The 25,488-nt window shown below is 42.7% G+C and overlaps 1 protein-coding gene across 1 annotated transcript in view; it reads right to left on the bottom strand.

The window, feature by feature from the left end:
* gypc (glycophorin C (Gerbich blood group)) overlaps positions 1 to 23,995 on the bottom strand; it is a 90,022-nt gene extending 66,027 nt beyond the window's left edge. The window contains exons 1-2 of the mRNA XM_068034862.1: positions 23,780 to 23,995; positions 7,936 to 8,105 (exon numbers count right to left, since the gene is read on the bottom strand). Coding sequence (XP_067890963.1) covers positions 7,936 to 7,957 — 22 coding nt within the window. The 5' untranslated portion in view covers positions 7,958 to 8,105; positions 23,780 to 23,995. The remainder of the gene's footprint in view (positions 1 to 7,935; positions 8,106 to 23,779) is intronic.
* Positions 23,996 to 25,488: the final 1,493 nt, after the last annotated feature.

The raw sequence follows: 25,488 nt of genomic DNA on the forward strand, positions 1-25,488 counted from the left end.
TATAAACACTAAAATAAAAGCAAAATACTGCAGATGCTGCAAATCTGAAATAAAACAAGAAATGCTGGAAATACTCAGCAGGTCTGGCAGCATCTGTGGAGAGAGAAGCAGAGTTAACATTTCAGGTCAGTGACCCTTCTTCAGAACTAGCAGATATTAGATATGTGAAAGGTTTTAAGCAAGTAAAGCGGGGAGGGGCAAGAGATAACAAAGGAGATAGGACAAAGTCACAGAATAACTGACCAGAAGGTCATGGAGCAAAGGCAAACAATATGTTAATGGTGTGTTGAAAGACAAAGCATTAGTACAGATAGGGTGTTAACTGACTGAAAGCTGAACAGCCACAAGCACAAACATGAAAAAAAAACAAGTTTGTTCAGTTTGCCTACCCACTAAAATAAAATAACAAAAAAAGAACAACTAAAAATAAAAGTAAAATGGGGGGCCCCATCATGCTCTGAGATTATTGAACTCAATGTTCAGTCCGGCAGGCTGTAGCATGCCTTATCGGTAAATGAGATGCTGTTCCTCGAGCTTGTGTTGATGTTCACAGGAACACTGCAGCAAGCCCAGGACAGAGATGTGAACATGAGAGCAGGAGGGAGTGTTGAAATGGCAAGCAACCGGAAGCTCGGGGTCATGCTTTCGGACTGAGCGGAGGTGTTCCGCAAAGCAGTTACCCAGTCTGCATTTGGTCTCCCTAATGTAGAGGGGACCACATTGTGTACAGTGAATACAGTATACTACATTGAAAGTAGTACAAGTAAATCGCTGCTTCACCTGAAAGGAGTGTTTGGGGACTGGGATAGTGAGGAGAGGGGAGGTTAATGGGCAAGTATTACACCTCCTGTAATTGCAGGGGAAGGTGCCATGGGAAGGGGACAAGGTGGTGGGGGTAATGGAGAAGTGGACCAGGGTGTCGCGGAGGGAATGATCCCTTTGGAATGCTGACAGGGGAAGATGTGCTTAGTAGTGGCATCACGCTGGAGGATGATCCTTTGGATATGGAGGCTGATAGGATGGAAAGTGAGGACAAGGGGAACCCTGTCGTGGTTGTGGGAGGGAGGGGAAGGGGTGGAAATGCTCGGTTGAGGAAAAAGGAAGACATATCAGAAGCACTGTCATGGAAGTAGCATCATCAGGGCAAATGGAGAAACTGGGAGAATGGAATGGAGTCCTTACAGGAGGCAGGGTGTGAAGAAGTGTAGTCGAGGTAGCTGTGAGAGTCGGTGGGCTTATAATGAAAATTAGTGGACAGCCTAACCCCAGAAATGGAGATAGAGAAGTTGAGGAAGGGAAGGGAAATGTTGGAAATGGACCTTGTAAAAAGTGAGAGAAGGGTGGAAATTAGAAGCAAGGTTGATAAAGTTTTCCAGTTTGGGGTGGGAGCAGGCAATGGCACCGATACAGTCAATGTACTGAAAAAAAAAAAGAGATGGGGGAGGGGGCCCGAGTAGGACTGGAACAAAGAATGCTCGACATATCCCACAAAAAGACCATCATAACTAAGACCCATGCAGGTACCCATAGCAACACCTTTTACTTGAAGGAAGTGAGTGGAGTTGAAGGAGAAGTTGTTCAATGTGAGAACAAGTTCAGCCAGGCGGAGGAGAGTGGTGGTGGATGGGGACTGGTTGGGCCTCTGTTCAAGGAAGAAGCAGAGAGCCCTCAAACCGTCCTGGTGGGGGATGGAGGTGTACAGAGATTAAACACCCTGTGTTGTAGTTGTGACAACGATCACAGATTTAAGTTTACCAAACCAACAATGATCTTTTACAGTCCTCACTGTGGGCTAACAACGCTGCAAAAAAAAAAGTTAGAGGCATAAACTTCACTTAAATCAGTGTGTTACACCTGTCTGGGTTAAGACAAGTCTCGACAAATATTATTGGATAAAATGGTACAATATCAGTGGGAGGTGTTCAAAAAAGAATTTAACATGATAAGGAACCAATTTATACCCCTCAGGGGCAAGAGGTCTACTTGTACAAACAGCTGTGGATGACAAACAGATGTAAGGGACAATAAAAAGCTAAAAGAAAAAGCATGCAAAAATGTAAAAAAAAAAATCACAGCTCCTGACAACTGGGAGAGATATAAAGGACAACAAAAAATGGTGATGAGACAGAGATCAAGAGGTGCAAAAAGAGAGTATGAAAAGAAACTTGCAAGGGCTATCAACATCAACACAAAAAATGCTTACAATTATATCAGAAAAAAAAAGGAGGCTGGCCAGTGCAATGAGGGGCCCTGGAAAACTGGTAATGGCGATATTATAATTGAAGATAATGACTTTGCATCAGTCTCTACAATAGTGAAAGAGGATAGTGTGCCAGACAATCCCAAGGAAATTAATATTGAATCAGGGATGGTGACACATCTAAAGCAAAACAATTAACGTACAAAATAATGCCTGGAATTTTACATTGGGCAGGACCAGCCGAAGTCGGCAGGGAGCCCGCCTCTGCTGGGTCTGGAGAGCCAGGCCTGGATTTTTCACGCCTCAGGCCCTTAATTGGTCATGGGCAGGACTTTCACCTCCTTGAGGCAGGGATCAGCAGGCTGGCAGCTTAGTCCCAGCAGCGCCACTGGGACCGGTGGCCACTGCTGGGACTAAAGCCAGTCATCGGAGGCAATGGGAAGGATGGCACTGGAACTCAGTTAAGTTTTGAGGGCCTCGCCAGGGACAATTGTCTGGGCCCCGGGAAGGAAAGGGTGGGGGAAAAAAAAAAAAGCACGATTGGGGCTTCAGGGGTTGCTCTCCATGGGGCAGAGTGCCCTATCAGGAGAGGCCCCCCCACTCCCTGCAAGAAAGCTGCCTGGTTTTGCCAGGCGGGGTTCTTGGGCCTTTGCTGTCTGGCCGCTGAGGGTAAAAAAAAAAAACCCGCATTGGCAGGAGGAGGCCTTAATTGGCAGTTAATTGGCCACTTAAGGGCCTTGATTGGCCTGGGACAGGTGGGCCTTTTCTTGCCACCGTCCTGCATTAAATTGCAGTAGGGGCAGGAAGGGGTCGTGAACAGCACCACACTCCCCCTCACCTGCTCGTTGGAGCTCCGTAAAATTCCAGCCAATGGCTCTAGGGTAATAAATCTCCATGACCAGATGGTTGTCATCACAGGGTTTTAAAAGGAAGTAGGTACGAACATTGCAGATGCCCTAACTATAATCTTTGAGTTCTCGCTATTCAGGGACTGTTCCTTTAGATTGGAAATTTGTGCACGTCACTCCACTATTTAAGAAAGGTGAAAGAGGGACACCAGGGAATTAAAGACCAGTTAGCCTAAAATCTGTTGTCAGGAAATTACTGGAGTCTATTAGAGTGAATGAAAACCTTGAAAATTTCCAACTGAGCACAGAGCTAGTATGGATTTGCACAGACAGAAAAGACATCCCAACTTTGTGCAATTGCAAACTATCCAGTTTTCTCATGAAAACTTTACCTGTGCAATACGCAGGCAATACTTGGAGATAGCAGCTGAAATAACCCTCCAAGCACCGAGAGCATGAAACAGTTTCCCATCTGTATCTGGGACCAAGAACTCTGGCTTGCTGCTCAATGCAAAAACGAAAACAAACATTCACCTCTTTACAATCCGAAAGAAGCAAAATCATCAACTGAATGCTCAACGTCCTCTGGCTTCTTGGGACCTTATCTGTGTACCATTGGGAGTTCTTAGTCAGCCTGATAAACTCTGCAGCAGGTCACATTAGATGCCTACACTGGGAGTAACCAATGTGCAAAAACTAGATATTGAAATATGACTATCTTAAGAAGCTCAAGAGTTCAACAGAAGCTCTTCATAATGAGCCAGTGGGTATAAGCACCACCCAGGGTTGTCCTGAGTCACAACTACCAGCAAATCCAAACATTACGCTGAGTTAGCTGATATTAACCAGGCAAGGACTTTACAATTGGCATCACTAATAGCTGGCCAGGCTAAAAAAAAAAAAATGTTAAATGGTCAAAATTCCTTCGTCTGCTCTCAAGCGACTCCTAGTAGTACAGGGTGTCGCTATGGGCACTGGGTGAGAAAAGATTGACTGTGATGCCTTCTGCAGTCATTCTCGTCACTCAGCCAACCAGGCCAGAGCTCTTAGAGCCACAATCCAGGCAAATTCAGCTCCTTCAGAGAGGGGTGGGAGGAGAAAGATGATGTAAAAAAAAAAAATTGTTGGATAAAGATTAATTTTTCAACACAGATTAGACAACATCCAGGATTACAGAACAATGTTTTTAAAAACAAATTACCTCAAACAGAATATTGTCGAATGAAAAACAACTCTATGCCATGTGATGCAACAGGATTCTGTGTCATGCAGTTATCAGATGTTTTTAACATTTTGATTGTGAAATGCTGATAATGCACAATACAATTTGAAATATCTCCAAATCAATTGTCTAGCATAGGCAGGAGTTTCATGCTTGACAAATTTATTCGAGTTTTTTTGAGGACATAACAAATAGGATAGACAAAGGGGAGCTGTAGATGTGGTATGCTTGGATTTCCAAAATGCTGGCAATAAAAGGTGCCACACAAAAGGTTAATAAGCAAGATAAGGGCTCATGGAGTTGGGGATTAGCATTAACATTATTAGCACGGATAGAGTATTGGTTAACAAACAGAAAGCAGAGATTAAGGATAAACGGGGCATTTTCAAATTGGTGGGCTGTAACTAGTGGAGTGCCGCAAGGAGCAGTGCTGGGGCCTCAGCGAGTTAAATCTATGGACAAAGAAACAGAGACTAATGTTTCTAAGTTTCCCGACGATACAAAACTAGGTGGGAAGGTAAGCGGTGAGGACGACCCAAAGAGGCTGCAGAGATATAGGCAGGTTTAGTGAGTGGGCAATGAGGTGGCAGATGGAGTATCATGTGGGGAAATAGGAGGTTATTCACTTTGGTAAGAAGGATGCAAAAGCAGAATATTTTTTAAAAAGGTGTGAAACTACCAAGTGTTGATGTTCAGAGGGACTTGGGTGTACTCATACAAGAACACAAAGTTAGCATGCAGGTTAAGCAAACAATTAGGAAGACAAATGGCATGCCTGCCTTCATTGCAAGAGGACTGCAGTACAAGAATGGGGAGGCCTTGCTACAATCTATAGGGCTTTATTGTGCCTACACCTGGAGTAGTGCGCGCAGTTTTGGTCTCCTTATCTAAGAAAGGATACATGTCCACTGGAGGCAGTACAGTGAATGCTCACTAGATTGGTGCCTGGGATGAGAGGGTTGTTCTATGATGATGGGCCCCAATTTACTCAGTCTATATTCTCTGAAGTTTTGAAGAATGAGAGGTGATCCCATTGAAACATACAAGATTCTGAAGGAGATGGATAAGGAAGACAGAGAAGTTGTTTCCCCTAACTGGGGAATCTAGAACATGGGAGCACAGTATTAGGATAAGGGGCCGATTATTTAGGATTGAGGTGAAGAGAAATTTCTTCACTCAGGAGGGTTGTGAAACTTTAGAATTCTCTACCCCAGAGGGTTGCAGATACACCAGCATTGAGCATATTTAAGGCCGAGACACAGATTTTTGGTCTGTCAGGGAATCAAGTGATATAGGGAGCGAGCAGGAAAGTGGGGTTGAGGCTGAAGATCAGCCATGATCTTACTGAATGACGGAGCAGGCTCAAGGGGCTACATGGTCTATTCCTGCTCCTATTCCTTATGTTCTAGTGCATCTTTGTTTGTACTATTAAGTCATTAAAGTTCAAGGTTCTTTGAAATTTTCTTCTGTCTTCTTCAAGTCTTGCGGCCTTTTCTATATTACCTCGGAATGCCTCCCTTGTATTTCAGTGCCCCACGTGTGAGACAATACTGAAGCCATAGTTTAACCACAGCACCATATGATATGATATAATCAAAGCATTCGAGTACAAGTTTGAGTGTATCTTTCGGCAATGTATTTACGGTTGATTGCTGCCTGGACAGGTTAAGTCCCTTTATGAAGTTTAGTCTGGAATATACACACCCCCCCCACAAGCTAAAAGTGGATTCACAAAAATTGCACTAAAATGTCTCAGATTGTTGAAGCCAAAGTGCCAGCGCCAACAAGTTTAACGTTTTAGTTCTGCTCCATGAACAACTTGTACTTGCATATTAATCTCGATGACCTGCACAATACTGCTCTGCTGGCAATATTTTCTCTAAATATACACAAACAAACACTCTTATCCCCTCTGAACCTGAATCCAACATTATAAGAAACAAGATAAGAGACAGACGACCAATTAATGCTGAAGCCATACATCACAATGTATTATAGGAGCTTCTCGGATCAGCATTCACAGTAAGTCTGGGGTTAGAATGAGTATTTATGCACAGTTTCCGTGTTTAAACTAAGAAAAGCTCCAATAAATTTCAAGGTTGAAAATGTCCTAGTCCTAGTGATATTTTAGGCATTATCCTTACCGCTTGTGATGGAGCAAAAGGTTAAAACTAGAACTTGTACAGAAACCAAATCTGATTGATCCAGAGAAATACAAATTCCTCAATAAACACATTCTAAGTTGTAAAATATGCAACAACTTTCATGTATGTACCATTTTAACCTAGTAAAACATCCCAAGGAGCTTCACAAAAGCAACGAACATTTGAAACTGAGCCACATAAGGAGGAGTACAAAAGCAGATGCTGGAAATCTGAAATGAAAACAACAAGCCCTGGAAATACTCAGCAGGTCTGACATAGAACAGTACAGCACAGGCCCTTCGGCCCACGATGTTGTGCCGACCCTTTAACCTACTCTAAGATCAAACTACCTACCTACCCTTCATTCTACTATCATCCATGTACCTATCCAAGAGTCGCTTAAATGTCCCTAATGTATCTGCTTCTACTACCACCGCTGGCAGCGCATTCCACGCACCCACCACTCTGTGTAAAGAACCTACCTCTGACATCTCCCCGAAACCTTCCTCCAATCACCTTAAAATTATGCCCCCTGGTGATAGCCCTTTCCGCCCTGGGAAAAAGTCTCTGGCTATCCACTATAAGTTTAGCATAGCCTCTCTGCTTTTCAGTTCTACTTCTCTAGAAATGAAACCCAGTGATTTATTAGCATTTTGTGGCTTTGTTAACCTGCACTACTATTTATAATGATTTGTGAATCTGTACTCTCAGATTGCTTTACTCCTCTACCCCATTTAGATTCTTTGTGTGAGGTCTGGAACGTTGAACTGTTTCTCACTCCACAAATGCTGAGTACTTCTAGCATTTCCTGTTTTTATTAAGGGAGATATTAGGACAAGTGACCAAAAACTTGGTTAGAGAGGTAGATTTTAATGAAGCTGCTTAAAAAGAAAAGATAGAGGTAGTGAAGTAGAGAGATTTAGAGAGGGAATTCCAGATCTTAAGGCCTAGGCAGCTGAAGGCACAACCAACGGTGGAATGATTAAAACCAGATGCACAAGAGGAAAGAACTGGAGGAGCACAGAAAGATATCAGTGGGTCGTACAGGTGCAGGGTGGGGGTGGGAAAGAAGTCACAGAGGGACTTGAAAAGGATGAGAACTTTAAAATTGAGGCAGTCAGAACGGAGCAGGCCAAGGGGTGATTGGTGAACAAGACTTGATGTGATTTAGGATACAGGCAGTATAAGTTCAGGTATATAGAAAGTAAAAGGTGGAAGGCTAGCCAGGAGAGCATTGGAATAGTCAAGTCCAGAGGTAACAAAGGCATGGATGAGGGTATCAGCAATATTACAGGAGGTGGACATAGGCAGTCTTGGTGCCAGAAGGAACATTTTGGGCAACCAAATGCTGCTACTGTTCTCATACAATATTCATTTCAGAGAAAGACACATTAGCAATAAAAGCAATAATTTAATTCTAGTCAACTTAAAAAAAACATAGCAAATTCTGATAGTCACAAAAATTTTCCCAAACTCAAGCACATTTGAAATGAACTTCCAACCATTTCACTGTAAGATTACCTGGAACAGGGGTTGACATCATCCAACTCTAGCAGGGTAACCTTCAGTAAAGAGCTGAGCTGTATTCGAATAAATGTAGCTGTAGCTGTCAACGAGGAGCTCAAATTAAAAGCAGCTGGATAGAGGAAGCTGATGAATGCCTTCAGGTCCTCCAGGTCTGAACTACCATTCTACAATTGGAAGGAAACAGCATATGTCATTCATTTTGCTTTAAGTGACTGTTTGACCATATGAGCAGGAGCATGGCATCAATTTTTCCCCATTAGCTTAACTTAGATAACACTTCTCCATCAAGTCTCACTCCAGAGACTTGAGCACATAACCTAGGCTAACACTGCAGTCCAGTGCAGACCAAGTGCCACACAGGTGCCATCTTTAGGCTGGCACGTTAAACCAAGGTGCCATCGGTCTTCTCATATGGAGATTGAAGAACAGGGGAGTACTCCCAGTGTCCTGGTCAACATTTATTCCTCCACCAACATCACTAAACAAATTACCTGGTCATTCTGACATTGCTGTTTGTCGGTGCTTGCTGTGCGTAAATTGGCTGCTGCATTTCCAACATTACTACAGCGACTACACTTCAAAAGTACTTCATTGCCTATAAAGGACGTTGGGACATCCTGATATTGTCGAAGGTGCTATATAAATGCAAGTCTTTAGATGACTGAACTACATTTATTTTTCCTAACTATTTTGCCTATAGCAAGGAATAGATTATAAACTTGTAAATCAGGAATTTGTATAGGATAAAGCTACCTCTATTCTTCCAACAATGTTCCATGCTCACAATAAAACAGCCTGCTCTCATTTAAATTGTACATGCCTAAGGGCATTTTAAAGACTTGCAACACTGGAGAGAAACATTGAAGTTTTGCTGGATTGGAGTTAAGAATCAATATTTATGTACATAGTTAACTGTCCTTCAGAAAGTCATACATGTTCATTGGATGGAGTAGGCTTGATAGACAGGGAAAATTCTATTTGGTTTAGGTTTAGTTATTCTTGAAAACATTGTCTGCAACATCTAAAATGCTCAAGACGTCTTAGCAAGGCTAAGCCAAGAGCCAGGTTGGCTAAGACAGTACGCTTAATTCAGTCAGAAGATTCAAGCCCCACGATAAACTTAAGCTGATACTAACAGCGCAGTCGTGCATTATTGGAGGTGCCGTCTTTTGAACGAGATGGTAAACGGAGGTTCTGTTTGCCCGTCCAAGTGCATGTAAAACATCCCACATCAGGATAAAGAAGAACAGGGAGTTTGCCCAGTATCTTGACCACCATTCAGTTCTCAACCAACACCATCAAAACAAATTAAATCAGTCATTTATTTACTTGTGGGACCTTGCAATGTGCAAATTAGTCACATTTGCCTACAAAACATTAATTACATCAAAATGTAATCAATTGTCTGAGACGTCCTAAAGATGGGAAAGGTGCTTTAAAAATGTTAGTTTGACTTCTCTACGCTGAGATCTATAATTCCTAAGTTAATGTCAAATTTCTTCACAAATTGAGAGTCTTTAACCAACTTTTTATGGGCACAAGATCAGCTCATTTTAACTTTTTGTTTCACCACGCTATTGTGCATATGAAGTGGAGTCTTTGTTTGGATATCTATCGCATCTAACACAATCCATTTATATTTGTGCCAAGTCAGATAAAGGGAAAAAAAAAAAAGTGTCTCACTGGATAAGAAATTTACAGAACACACTGGCATCAAGAGCCACAAAGCAATTATTCTGTAGCTTCAGTGTAATGGATTTTTGTGCACAGTTAGTCTAATGAACTCAAGACACATTGCCCGAATTTAATTGGCACTGCTGAAGATGGAAGGTATTAGTTATTATCCCTTAATTATAATGACTTATTTAGAATAATTACAACCAACAACTTCACAGGTCATTTCTCTCATTGTGGGATCTTGCTATGCAAAAAAAAAAAATCACATCACGTTCATCAGCATGATGTCAGTGACTTTTTTTTTTAATTTCATGGTGTGAAGTGCTTTGGAATACTTGAGACATTTGATAAGTTTTCCTTTATCTCATTCACTCATTGAACTCAAACACTTGTTCGTCAACAATCAGAATTTCAGCCTAAACATGACCATAAAAATGAGTGAAGTTGGAACTATTGCCCTAATAATTGCATTCACAGCAAAATCTAACAATTTCCATTAGCAGACTGCATCCCTTAGGATCTGAAACCTGGGCCTTATATGCATACCCAAGATCACCAATTAGCATTTAATTGTACGTAATTCACTAGAGATCAGGTGGGATACATACTGTGCTTTCCAGTCTTTCACAGAAGGCAGGAAACATCTCATCAACTGACCAACGATAGGCTGAATCTACTTAGTTAGATTTATTTTTACAGGTAATTAATACACAGAAGCCAAGTGATGCAGCAAGATACCGAATCCCTACAATACCATTTGATTTAGTTTTTGTTGACTGAAAATACTTTTAAAAAAATGTATTTGAATAAGCAAACTAAGAAATGAAATATTTCCCTCTCGAGGTGTTCTGGATATCATATTGCATGTGGAGGAGAGTTCATCCACAAAGTAGGCATCTTCTATCATGACTATGGGAGAATTCCACAGCACCTAACTAGGCCAAAGACCTCTGAAGTCGGAGTTGTCAATCAATCACTCATGATTGAAAAGATGTAGTGAAAAACTCTGGCTATTCCCGCTGCAGCAGAACAAATCAAGAGGAGATAAAATAGATTAAAATTAGGAAGGGATTTGATGGGGTTAATTGTGAAAAGTAATTTCCTATGGTTGGGGAAATCTCTGATGAGGGAACATCAATTTAAAATAGTCAGGAGAAGTCTGGAGACTTTTTTTTTTTTAAAAAACAGACGGCTTTGGGACCAGGGAATGCTTTGCCACCAGGAATGGCCCCGATGAAGACCACTGCATCATGGAAGGGAAAAACTCGATAACAATTTGAAGCAGAGAAAGATCTGTATTTAAAAAAAAGGAGGAGGGCACTGGGATTCTGTAGCATAGAAGGGGCATAGACACAATCAGCCTACTGGCCTCCTTAAGTGCTTTCAACGTCTATAAAATTATTGCATAAAATACAAAATGAGACAGTGCTCACATATGACCTGGATTCCAAAAACATGTTGAGAGAAGTGTCTCTTTTCTCTAGAAAAGAGAAGTCTTAAAAAATATTTCATTTCGATATAGCCGAGATGTACAGAAGATGTTCCCACATGTGGGAAGACCAAAAGATGAGGTCATAAAGATAATCAATGAACAAATCCAATAAGGAATCAAAAGAAACCTCTTTACCCAGGAGTATGGTTAGAATGTGGAATACTACCCTAGGGAGTGGTTGATGCAAACAGTATGGATGTATTTAAGGGGAGGCTCGATAAGCATATGGAGGGAGCAGGTATGCCGATAGAGTTAGATGAGAAAAGACAGGAGGATGCTCAACTGGAGCATAAACATCAGCAAGGAGCGGTTGGGCCAAATAAACTGCATCACCGATGTAATGCAACATTCTGACTAATTTCTATATCAACCAACCTGGTCCCATAGACAATTTGCTACCTTCATTTTGATATCTGTCGAGGAAAGAGCTACTTCAGAATTACATAAAACACAGAAATGTTTACATGCTGTCACAATTCAAATGATTATATTTGTAATCCATGACAGGCATGTTCCATGTAGTGCTATGGCTGACTCACTGGTATTTAGCCACACCACAAGTAGTTTTCATATACACTCTGGATCCTGGAGGAGTGTTGTATTTTATTTATGATCCTTCAGTAGATTAAACTGTGTAATAGTTTACCAGGTAAGGCCATTCAAGCAAACAGCACAGGCATTTGTAACCATCTTCAGCCAGAAGTGCCGAGTGGATGTTCCATCTTGGCCTCCTCCCGAGGGTCCCAGCATCACAGATGCCAGTCTTCAGCCAATTTGATTCACTCCATGTGATATCAATAAACAGCTGAAGGCACTGGATACTGCAAAGGCTATGGGCTCTGACAACATCCCAGCAATAGTAATAACTTATGCTCTAGAACTAGCTGCACCCCTACCCAAGCTGTTTCAGTACATCCACAACACCAGCATCTATCCAACAATGTGGAAAATTGCCTAGGTATGTCCTGTACACAAAAAGCAGGACAAATCCAATCCAGCTAATTCCAAGTGATGGAAGGTGTCATTGACAGTGCCATCACGCATCACTTAAACAGCAACAACCTGCTCACTGACCCTTCCGAAGAAGGGTCAGTGAGCCGAAAAGTTTACTCTGCTTCTCTTTCCACAGATGCTGCCACACCTGCCGAGTGGTTCCAGCATTTCTTGTTTTTATCACTGATAATTTGTTTGGGTTCCGTCAGAGCCACTCGGCTCCTGACCTCATTACAGCCTTGGGCCAAACACAAAGAGTTTACTTGAGAGACTGACTGCCCTTGACATGAAGGCTACATTTGACAGAGTGTGGATTCAAGGAGCCCTGGCAAAACTGGAGTCAATGGAAATCAGGGGGAAAAGTCTCCACTCGTTGGAGTCATACCTAGCACAAAGGAAGATGATTGTGGTTGTTTCAGGCCAATCATCTCAGTCCCTGGACGTCGCTTCAGGAGCTCCTCGAGGGGTAATGTCCTAGGCCCAACCATCTTCAGTTGCTTCATCAATGACTTTCCCTCCATCATAAGGTCAGAAGTGTGGATGTTCACTGGTGATTGTATGATGTTCAGTACCATTCGTATCTCTTCAGAAACTGAAGCAGTCCATTTCCATATGCAGCAAGACCTGGACAACATTCAGGCTTGGGTTGATAAGTGGCAAGCAACATTCGTGCCATACAAAAACTATCTCCAACAAGGGAGAATCTAAAATATCTGCCCTTTGACATTCAATGACATTACCATCACCGAATCCCCCACTATCAGCATTCTGAGGGTTACCATTGACTAAAAACTTAACTCGACCAGCCATATAAATACTGTGGCTGCAAGAGCAGGTCAGAGGCTGGGAATTCTGAGGCGAGTAACTCACCTCCTGATTTGCCAAAGCCTGTCCACCATCTACAAGACCCAAGTCAGGAGTGTGATGGAACACTCTGCACTTGCCTGGATGAGTTTGACTCCAACGACACTCAAGAAGCTTGATATCATCCAAGGCAAAACAACCCACTTGATCAACACACTATCTACAAACTTAAATATTCACTCCCTCTGACACAGTGTGTAATGTGTACCATCTATAAGATGCACTGCTGCAAGGCACCAAGGCTCCTTTGACAGCACCTTCCAAACCCACGACCTAGAAGGACAAGGGCAACAGACGCATGGGAACACCACGGACTGCAAGTTCCCCTCCAAGCCACATACCATCCTGATTTGGAACTATATCGCTGTTCCAAAATCCTGAAACTCCCTTCCTAACAACACAATGGCAGTACCCAGACCAGATGGACTGCAGCGGTTCAAGACGGTGGGGTGGCTCAGCACAACCTTCTCAAGGCAATCAGGGATGGGCAACAAATGCTGGCTTTGCCAGCACCAACCACATGCCATGAAAGGAAAAAAAAAAAACTTTGCAAGGTTCTGCTCCCAGGGGCTCAGAGTCTTGCTCAGCAGATGGACGGTTAGTGTGATGACCTCCTTGCCAATTCTCTGATCTGCATTCCTTTCAGGCAAGGCTGTGTTTGCACTCGAACTTTGCAGACGTTAGCCTCAATATTGGATTTCCACTGAAAATCAGGACCATGTAATTGGCCCTATTGACCCTAAGAGTATTAGTGATGCTGCACTTAAAAAGGTGGTGAGAACTGCAGGTTTTGAAGCTACACTTCATGGTAGAAATGTATAGCTGCAGGTGTGACTGTGTGTCACATCATAGTGACACCTAAATAAAGAGTACATAATATGTAGAGAAAAAGAATGATAGAGTTATAAATACTGTTCCCACTGAGATGTGAGGGTGCAACACAATCTGGAATGTATTGTGCAGTGCATCAAACAGGCCGCACACAAGAGAAAAATTAGACGGAGCATTGGATATAAATGAGTTCAAGAAACACATGACTGTGGGGAGTATTAGGTGGAGTTGAGATCATAGAAAGAGGCCATTTGGCCCACTATGCCTGTTCCGTCTCTTGAAAGAGACATCCAATTAGTCTCAGATCCCTGCTCTTGCCCCAGAGCCCTGCAAACGTTTTCCCTTCAAACACATTTTCAGTTATGACTGACTCGCTTTCCACCACCCTTTCAGGCAGTGCGTTCCAGATCATAGCAAGTTACCGCGTAAAAAATAAAATTCATTTTCCTCTGGTACTTTCACCAATTATCTCAAATCTGAGTCCTCGGGTAACTAACCCTCCTGCCAGTGGAAACAGTTTCTCACTATATATACACACTATGAAAATACATCATAATTTTGAATCTCCCCTTAACCTTCTCTAAGGAGAACAATCCCAGCTTTTCTTATCCCTTTAGAAAACCAAAGTCCCTCATCTCTGATACCATTCTGGTAAATCATCTCTGCACTCTCCTGAAGGCCTCAACATCCTTCCCAAAATGTGCTGTCTAGAATTGGACACAACACTCCAGCTCAGGCCTAACCAGTGATTTACAAAAGGTTCAATGTAACTTCCTTGCTTTTGTACTCTCTGTGCCTCTTTTTTTGACATCTATCTAAAAAAGGGACATTAGGCTTACCAGAACATAACAGAATTTGAAGCTTTAAGATTGAAGAAAGCCAAGGATTGCATGTGAAAATGTCACTACCTCACTGAAATTGTCAGCATTGACACATCACTTCTTATAAACCTCAGAACAATTTGTCCCATGAAGAAAATTTTTTTTAAATGTAGAGAATACATTTTAGTTATCCAATGACGTAAGGCCAGAAGTTCTAAGATAAAATTAATCACAAACATGTCTAGCAGGTAAGGTAGCATAATGCTTATGTGACGGGAGTGGCCAGGACAATTAATTCAAAAAGAATGTGAAAAATAATAGCCGGATTTTGTGGTCAGAGGTGAATGAATGGCTTAGGCTGTTCTGTTCATCACACTTACCCACAAACCTTCTACTGACTTTTACACCAGCATTTTCAGTGATCAGAAAGCTATTTCAGTGCATCACCTCTACAGGGGATCAGGGACCTGTGTGAATGGAGAAAGCAACTATGCATCACCTTAACCAGATTGATGAACAATTACTGCAACATGCAGTCTCTGAACCAGGAAATGCAAGTTAGAATATTGAACTCAATGCAAATCATGTTCAGAAAGTAAAATAGAGGAAAAGAGACGATAAGGAGAGCGCCTTTCCCCTAGCTTGTGAACCTAGAACATGGGATCACATTCGCAGAATAAGGGGTTCGTCATTTAGGACTGAGAGGACGAGAAATTTCTTCACTCAAAGGGTGGTGAATCTTTGAGCATCCATAGCTCTCTGGGGTAGAGAATACCAGTCATTGAATATATTCAAGACAGAGGTCAATGGATTTTTGGGCACTACAAGAATTATGAGGTGTGGGATATTGTGGAGTTAGAGGTAGAAAATCAGCCATGATCTTGTTGAATGTTGGAGCAGGTTCGAAGGGCCAAATGGCCTATTCCAGTTCCTATTTTTTATGCTCTTATAAGAGGGACAAAAAGAAAAGTATAATTTTTTTTTAAATCACCGAGCAATATTTAAGATATGAAAAAAATGAGAGTCCACACTTGCAAAAGTTAATTTTCAGTGCCACAGAGGTTGCTTGTCAGTAATTAAAGGCTTACCCCACTGTTAAAAATTTAGTTTCCCTGGAATGGACAAGCTCTAATTTCTTCTGGTGAGCTTAGTGGTTATCTATCACTTAAGTACCACAACTTCATGCCTACCCATGTGTTTCAATGCAGTGTCAGCCAGGTACCAATGTAGTTGAAGATTTGGAGCACAGAAACTTTGACAATAACTTCCTGATTTCCACGATTAACTGCACATGTGCGATTGCTGGAAGTTGCTGTCTGATTTACACTAACAGTGAGTGCTAATAGCTTAACCATTATTAACACAAAATCTAGGCCAATATATTTTCAGCAGCAATTACATTGATATTATAATGACAGGGCTTAGTAGTGATACAGAACTTCAGTGTATCTGGGCTGCTAAGTGAATCTCAATAAGCACTTTGGGATGTTTTTCTAAGTTAAGTCACTAAATAAATGCATCAGTTGTTGTTGCTGACAGTACTTCAGACAGTGCAGTATTTGGCTGGAATGTCAGCCTTGGTTACGTGCTTAAGCAATCTTGAAGCTCAGCTTAAATCCACAATCAGCTGACCCAGAAGCATAAGCGTCACTAACAGAACAAAACCTACACGGTATTTTGGCAAGAGAGGAGGCATTGTGTATGGAGGAATAGTACTTCATTTATATTAGTGTTGCCTTTAGGGATAGCATCACAACATAAAGCTGGAATAATTATTATCTTGTGCTGGTGGTTTCATCCCTGCTTCCAAGGACAGGCAACTGCTAGAAATAAAAATACATGGTTGCTATGGGTGCTCCAAATAGGAATCATCATTTTAATCTGGCCACATGTGGTCCAAGCTCCCTATCTGCCCACACAAGCCTTCAATGCCTTGATCTGGGTTTCTTTCACCCTTGATCCAAAGCCAAAACCACAAAGTTGCGAACATGGCTGTTCTGGCTGATTCATCGCTGTTGTTCTGGTTCATTCATTGCTGTCTCAACTAGAGTCAGAGTTATACAGCACAGAAACAGGCCCTTCGGCCCATCGTGTCCATACCGGCCATCAAGCACCTAACTATTCTAATTCCATTTTCCAGCACTTGGCCTGTAGCCTTGTATGCTATGGCGTTTCATCTAAATCTTAAATGTTTGAGGGTTCCTACTTCTACCATCTCTTCAGGCAGCGCGTTCCAGATTCCAACCACCCTCTGGGTGAAAAAATGTTTCCTCAAATCCCCTCTAAACCTCCTGCCCCTTACCTTAAATCTATGCCCCCTGGTTACTGACTCCTTACCTTAAATCAATGCCCCTCATAATTTTGATACCTCAGTCATGTCCCCCCTCAGCTTTCTCTGCTCTAAGGAAAACAACCCTAGCCTTTTCAGTCTCTCTTCATAGCTGAAATGCTCCAGCCCAGACAACATCCTGGTGAATCTCCTCTGCACCCTCTCCAGTGCAATCACATCCTTCCTATAGTGTGGTGTCCAGAACTATACACAGTACTCCAGCTATGGCCTAACTAGCATTTTATACAGCTCCATCATAACCTCCCTGTTCTTATATTCTATGCCTCGGCTGATGAAGGCAAGTATTCCATATGCCTTCCTAACCACCTTATCTCCCTGTGCTGCTACCTTCAGTGATCTATGGACAAGTACACCAAGGTCCCTCTGACCTTCTGTACTTCCTAGGGACCAACCATCAATTGTATATTCCCTTGCCTTGTTAGTCCTCCCAAAATGCATCACCTCACACTTTTCAGGATTAAATTCCATTTGCCACTGCTCAGCCCATCTTACCAGCCCATCTATAATCTAAGGATTTCCTCCTCACTATTTACGACACCAATTTCCCTGTCACTTGCAAACTTACTGATCATACCTCCTATATTCACGTCTAAATCATTAATGTACACTACAACAGCAAGGGTCCCAGCACCATTCCCTGCGGTATACCGCTGGTCACAGGCTTCCAATGGCAAAAACAACCCTTGACCATCACCCTCTGCCTCCTGCCACTAAGCCAATTTTGGATCCACTTTGCCAAATTGCCCTGGATCCCATGGGCTCTTACCTTCTTAACAAATCTCCCATGCGGTACCTTATCAAAAGCCTTACTGAAGTCCATGTAGACTATATCAACTGCTTTACCTTCATCTACACATCTAATCACCGTCTCGAAAATTCAATCAAGTTAGTTCAACACGATCGCCCCGACAAAGCCATGCTGACTATCCTTGATTAATCCCGGCCTCTCCAAGCGGAGATTAATCCTGTACATCAGAACTTTTTCCAATATTTTCCCAACCACTGATGTTAGACTCACTGGCCTGTAATTAACTGGTTTATCCCTGCTACCCTTCTTGAACAATGGCACCACATTCACCTCTTCTGTGGCCAGAGAGGATCAGAAAATTTGTGTCAGAGCCCCTGCTCTCTCCTCCCTTGCCTCACATAGCCTGGGATACCTCTCATCTGGGCCTGGGGATTTATCCACTTTTAAGCCCGCTAAAACAGCTAATACTTTCTCCCTTTCAATGCTAATATGTTCAAGCATATCACAATCCCCCTCCCTGATCTCTACATCTACATCGCCCTTCTCCATAGTGAACACAGATGCAAAGTAATCATTTAAAACCTCACCCATGCCCCTTGCTCCACACGCAGATTCCCCTTTGGTCCCCAACGGGCCCTACTCTTTCCCTGGTTATCCTCTTGCCCTTAATATGCTTATAAAATGCCTTAGGATTTTCCTTTATCTTGCCCACTAGTGTTTTTCATGTCCCCTCTTCGCTCTCCTAATTACTTTTTTTAGTACCCCCTCCTACACTTTTTATATTCCTCTAGTGCCTCCACTGTTTTCAGTGTTCCGAATCTGCCATAAGCCTCCTTTTGTTTTCCTTATCCTATCCTCCATATCCCTTGACATCCAGGGTTCCCTGGACCTGCTGGTCTTAACCCTTTATCTTAACGGGTACATGTTGACTCTGAACCCTCACTATTTCCTCTTTGAATTACTCCCACTGGTCTGATGTAGACTTTCCTACAAGTAGCTGCTCCCAGTCCACTCTGGCCAGATCCTGTTTTATCATATTGAAATCGACCTTCCCCCAATTCAGTACCTTTATTTCTGGCCCGTCTTTGTCCTTTTCCATAACTACCTTAAATCTTCGAATTATAGTCACTTTCCCCAAAATGGTCCCCCACTGATACTTCTACCACTCGCCCAGCTTCATTCCCTAGGATTAGGTACAGTCCCGCCCCTTCTCTTGTAAGGCTTTCTACGTACTGGCTCAAAAAGCTCTCCTGTATGCATTAAGAATTCCACCCCCTTTAAGCCTTTTACACCAATACTATCCCAGTTGATATTAGGCAAGTTGAAATCCCCTATTACCTTTACACCTCTGAGATTTCCCTACATATCTGCTCCTCTATCTCTCCGACTGTTTGGAGGCCTGTAGTACACTCCCAGCCAAGTGATTGCCCCCTTTTTGTTTTTAAGTTCTACCCATATGGCCTCATTTGAAGAGCCTTCGAAGATATCATCCCTCCTTACTGCAGTAATTGACTGCTTGATCAACAGTGCAATGCCAGCTCCTCTTTTTTCCCCTCCCCTGTCACGCCTGAAGATTCTATACCCTGGAATATTGAGCTGCCAGTCCTGCCCCTCCCTCAACCATGTCTCTGTGATAGTAACAATATCATAATCCCATGTGCTAATCAATGCCCTCAATTCATCTGCCTTACTAGTAAGACTCCTTGCATTAAAGTAGATGCAATCCAGCTTTGCATTTTTCACTTGTGCCTTAACAGGTCTATATTTGCTTTGCCTTCCAGACCGACTCAGTTCCTCTTCTATATTTGTCAGAGCATCACTCTCTACTGTATCCCAATCCCCTACCAAATTATTTTAACCCCCCCCCCCCACAAAACAGCACTAGCAAACCTCCCAGCAAGGATGTTGGTCCCATTCTAGTTCAGCTGCAACCCATCCAACTTGTACAGGTCCCACCTTTGCCAGAAATAGACCCAGTGATCCAGGAAACTAAAGCCCTCCCTCCTGCACCATCTTCTCAGCCACGCATTCATCTGCTCTATCCTCCTATTCCTATACTCACTAGCACGTGGCACCAGGAGTAATCTAGAGATTACAAGCTTTGCGGTCCTGCTTTTTAATCTGCTACCTAGCTCCCTAAATTCTTGTTGCAGGACCTCATCCCTCTTTTTACCGATGTGTACCATGACCTCTGACTGTTCACCCTCCTCTTCAGAATGTCCTGCAGCTGCTCCATGACATCCTTGACCCTAGCACCAGGGAGGCAACAGACCATCCTGGAGTCACGTTTGTGGCCTCAGTAACGCCTATCTGTACCCTTTATGATAGGGGATTCTATCACTATAGCTCTTCCACTCCTTTTCCTTCCCTGCTGTGCAGCAGAGCCATCTGTGGTGCCACAAACTTGGCTGTTGCTGCTTTCCCCTGGGAGGCCATCCCCCCAACAGTATCCAAAGCGGTATATCTGTTTGAGAGGGGGATGGCCACAGGGGACTCCTGCATTACCTGCCTGCGCCTACTACTCCGTCTGGTGGTCACCCATCTCTTTTCTGCCTGTGCAGTCTTTACCTGCGGCGTGACCACCTCGTTAAACGTGCTATCCACGATGTCCTCAGCATCGCGGATGCTCCACAGTGAATCCACCCACAGCTCCAGCTACTTCAGATCCATTATACAATGTACAAACTCAGGACACCAACAACCCCACTTTAACCTACAGCTGCTTCTGCAGTGTAAGTGAAGCACAAGAGCATTCAGTGGACAAGCAGTTCATGTCCTTCTGAATATTAAACACTACAGGGATCAAACCAGATATCACAGGGAATTTAACCAGTCCAAATTCAACTGCACAGAACATGGAATCAGGCTGTTTGGCATGAACAATGCATTTATTTTGCCGTTTCTCCTCCACATAAGCAGTAGTCTGCATCCCATGTGCCCATCCTGTAAGCCCTTTTCCTTTGACCATCTCTTTCACCTATTCTCAAATGTTGACATGGTCATTGCTTTGATCACTAGCTCCTGTAATTGCCTCCACAGCCTCAAGACTCAGTGTAAAAAAACAATATCTTTAGCTCTCTGGCCTAAGTATCCAGCACTGAAGCCCTGGTTTTAACTGCAGGCACAAGAGCCGCTGAGAGCCAGCGGGGCAAGTGGCACACTCCCCTCGCCTCTCCCCATCTCTAACATCCTCAATCCTACTACCCTCAGATCTCTGTACTCCTCCAATTCTGGAACTTCCCCAATTTTCTTCGATCCTCCTTTGGGGGCTGTGCCTTCAGCTGTCTAGGCTTTAAGCTCTGGAATTCTATCCCTAAACCTCTCCTTCTCTCTCTCTCTCTCTTTAATAGACTCCTTAAAACCTACCTCTCTGGTCAAGCTGTTGGTTACTTATAGAGTCAGACAGCACTGAAACAGGCCCTTCGGCCCACTAAGTCTGTGCCGACCATCAACCACCCATTTATACTAGTCCTACATTAATCCCATGTCCCCTACCACATCCCCACCTTCCCTCAATTCTCCTACTACCTAACTACACTCGGGGCAATTTACAATGGCCAATTTACCTATCAACCTGCAAGTCTTTGGCTCTGGGAGGAAACCCACACGGTCACAGGGAGAACTTGCAAACTCCACACAGGCAGTACTCAGAACTGAACCCGGGTCGCTGGAGCTGTGAGGCTGCGGTGCTAACCACTGTGCCACTGTGTGTTCCAATATCTCCTTATTTGGCTTAGTGTCAAGTTTTGTTTGATTAACGCTCCCCCAAGGCACCTAGGGACGTTTTACTAAGTTTAAAAAAAAGGTGAAATATAAATGCAAGCTAATTGTTACTGATGGCCGGAGATATTTGAACTCCGGGCATCCTTTAAATGCTTCTAGCCTGACTCCCACTCGAACTCAACATCAGTGAACTCAAAGCGGCCGACAAGCGACTGAGCGAGGCAAGGGATTCACAAGAGCAGCCCCCGGCAGTCAGTTAAGTGGGTGTGGGCTGGGGAGAGTGACTGATGAGGCGCCCAGGACCCTAGATTTTCTTGTGATGTCAGTAGAAGAACTCCCGCCCCTCAACTTACCTTTTTGGCCTACTTCGCTGGGTTTCTCAGGTGATGTCAGCATCAGGTGCAGACCTCTCAGAGCTAAAATAGCTTTGGGGTTTGTTTGACATCAGACTCTCACTTTTGAATCTCAAATAAAGAACCTTACCTGCCTGGTTAAGGGCCTTGCAGGCTAGCCAAATTGCACCTGTTAAAATGGCATGTTGTTCAGACTCAGAGTTGCATAGTGCTTATGTTTTAATTTCACCTGACGCACGTCTCGTTATTGCCAGTCCGATAAAATTAAAGCACCGATTTTAACCTTATGTCTATGTCCCCCCTTCCCAATTCCTAGAGCTCTCCATCACTGGAAACCATCTGTTTTTATATCCCCTGTCCCATCCCCTGATGATGTTAAAACACTTTCCTCACATCCTCCATGAACTACAAGATTTCTCAAATCACTGCTCAACCTCAAAAGAGAAAGCACTCCTTTTTAATTCTCGTTCTACAATCAGAAACATCTTAAAAGAAAAACACATTTTGAACCAAGTTCTGGGGTCTCTCTTCTCTCCCCGTTCAAATGTCTGCTCCTTGCTCAATCTCTGCCTCCCGATGACTTTTCAAAATGGAAGTGCTCACCTAGACTTGCCTTATGTGAGCAGTACAGTACATAAAAAATAAGCTATCGTGATATAAATGAATGACTTGTCAAGACCATGAGGGAAAAGCTCACAAATATAGTCTATAATAAACCAGATTTTCGCCCATTTTACATTAAGCCAACAGTGGCCAAATCTGCTATGATTGCTATTGCTGATAGCATTCCACAAATCCAGACTACCCCATCATTGCGAAAAATTGTGACATACCATATTTGGAATCCTGGTCTTTATAAATAGGAGTACAAAAGCCAGGATGTTATGCTAAACCTATATTTTAAAAAAAGAGCTGGGAGGAAGGACTTTAGGAAGGGTGTGAAGGCATTGGAGAGGGGACAGAAGAGATTTAGTAGAATGACTCCGAGAATGGTGAATTACAGTTACGTGAATAGTCGGAAGAAACTAGGATTGTTCTCAGAGCAGGCAACACCGAGAGGAGATTTGATAGAGGTGTTTAAAATCATGAAGAGTTTAGATGGTGCAAAGACAGCGAGAAATTGTTTCTAATGGCTGAAGGGTCAATGACCTGAGGGCACGGATTTAAGGTCGTTGACAAAAGAACTAGAAGTGACATGTGGAGAAATATATTTCCACAACGGGTGGTTAGGATTTGGAATGCACTGCCTGAAAGGGTGGTGCAAGCAGATTCAATAGTAGCCTTTAAAAGGGTATTAGATAAATACTTGCTGTACTGTTCTATGATTTGAAACAGACTAATTTTTCCAAGAAGTACACTGTTAAACAACGACTCAACAAACAACTGGACTGAAAGGAACATTCATCCGCTATACAAATAAAAACTACTATTGCAGCAATGATCTCCCCTTCAAACATGGGGAGGGGGGCTGATTGCAGATTGTTAAACAAGGGGTCAAGTGAACTGGTGCACAGAGTGATATTAAAAGCCCACTCTCTGAAATAAAGCTTTCGGTACCATGAGCCAGTATCATAAGTTCAAGGAGTTAAAATACGATAGGACAGGCCAAAGCCCTGAAAACGGCACTGCAAACTAAAAGCTGTGACAACTATCCTGTTGTGCAGTTAATACAAAAGGCCATACAATCACACAGCTACCAGACCTGCATACACTAAGTGCCCTTGAGGAACTGGTTTAAAATACACTGTTCTTTGACTGCACAAGGAAGAGCTTAATTCATATTTGTAACCTGACACATAACATAGCACAACCGCCAGTACTCTGTATTGCAGCGAGTACTTCATGAAGTAAAGAAACTTGTCACGAAGGAGCTAGAGAAACTCTCCAGCAGCTCTGTATGAAACTTTGAATGTACAATAACCGTGTGGTGGGGGAACACGCTTCACAAGAAAGCTGTGGGGAAGTTGGTGAAAAAGAAATACTCACTGCTAGATACTGCCACCAAAAGCTGACTCTTTCCTCTGGGGCAGAAGGGACTAAATACCACAGCTTCAAAGTTTTCTTCTTCTGTGAATTGTTCTTTAAAGAGACGTTGCTTCCTACTAGATAAAGAGTGAAAAGGAAAAGAGCTGTCTTTGAACCTGACTGCAGGCTCTTCTGAGGTCAAAATCTGGGAGGGCCTACATTCTGTCACTTGAGAGTTCCTGTTGCACTATTTGCTGTGAATTTTTGAGACCGGAGCCAAATATTGACTGAAACCCCACCCATGCAAATTTGAAGCAGCTGCTTTCTGATCCCTAGAGCTGCTTTGTGACATGAGGCCAGTTTGGTTTTGGTGGGAGCTCAGCACCATTTCAATATGGTCAGTGTTATTAGGAGTTTAGGATTAAAGCAGGGACAGCACTCCCCCCTTTCCCCCCTTCACCCCCCCATACAAACTGATTTAAAAAAGAATCAGATTGTGCAGAATGCACCTCAGCTCCTTTACATATTAATTTTCTACCCTTCATACCCAGTAATAATGGATCCCAATGAATTCCATAAATACTGCAACTAAACCTTTACTCCCATGTGATCTGTGTAGCTCATCCCATTATTAAGATTCCAGCACTAAAATATAGCAAATTTGGGGCTTTGGACCCAGAATTGCTAGACTTTAAAAAAAACAGCTGGCAAACTTTTTAATCTTTTGTTTGTTTACAAGTGACAAATGTGATTTATACCAGATCACAACACTGAGCCACTATCACTTGGCATACTCTTAATGACACAGAGCCAAAAAAAGATTTTTTTTTCATTAAAGGCACATTCATACTGATTTAATTCAGATTCTGGGGGCCTTGGATTCTGGTATTTATGCTGTTAAATCCAGTGTCTGTATTAGTTTTGATTTCAACAGACTAGCAGCAGACTTGTAAGCACAGAAAAGCTCCACTGCCAGTTGAAGATAAGCTGATTGAGCACCTTAACTGCTGTATTCCCTGGAATCTGAAATAAAATCTCAATTTAATAAAGCTTTGTACACACTGTCCCTTTAAAGATCAAAGGAAATAGGAGCAGGTGTGGACTATAAAAGAAAGACTTGTATTTATATCACATCTTTCACAACCACAGGATGTTCCAATGCATTTTACAGTCAGTCTTTGAAGTATAGTCACTGTTATAATGTAGGAAGTATTTGCACACAGCAAACTTTGATGATAATGACCAGATGATCTGTTTTTATGATGTTAATTGCACGATAAATATCGGCCAGGACACCAGTGATAACTCACTTGCTCGTCATCAAAATTGTACAATGGTCCCTATTGCATCCATAAGAGGGGAGAGACAGGGCCTCACTTTAATATATAATCCAAAAGGTAGTACCTCCCAATTTACCATATACTCTTTAAAGCACCCATTTTGATTTTTGCAATGTCTAGAATGGGACTTGAACCCACAACTTTCTAACATAGAGACAAGAGTACCACCAACTAAACCACAGCCAACACATGCAGCAGCTCAGGCCTGCTCTGCCATTTAGTATGGCCATGGCTGATCTTCCAGAAGCACTCCATTTTCCCACCCTATCCTAGTGTCCAAAAAAAAGAATGACTTTCTTCACCTGCTGTGGGTAGTGAATTGTAATGAACAAAAATAGATAATTGCATTTTAAAGTCATATTTTTTAAAAGTTGATTTCTGGGGAGAACA

Source organism: Heterodontus francisci, chromosome 7, assembly GCF_036365525.1.
Source record: "Heterodontus francisci isolate sHetFra1 chromosome 7, sHetFra1.hap1, whole genome shotgun sequence".
Classification (NCBI taxonomy): domain Eukaryota; kingdom Metazoa; phylum Chordata; class Chondrichthyes; order Heterodontiformes; family Heterodontidae; genus Heterodontus; species Heterodontus francisci.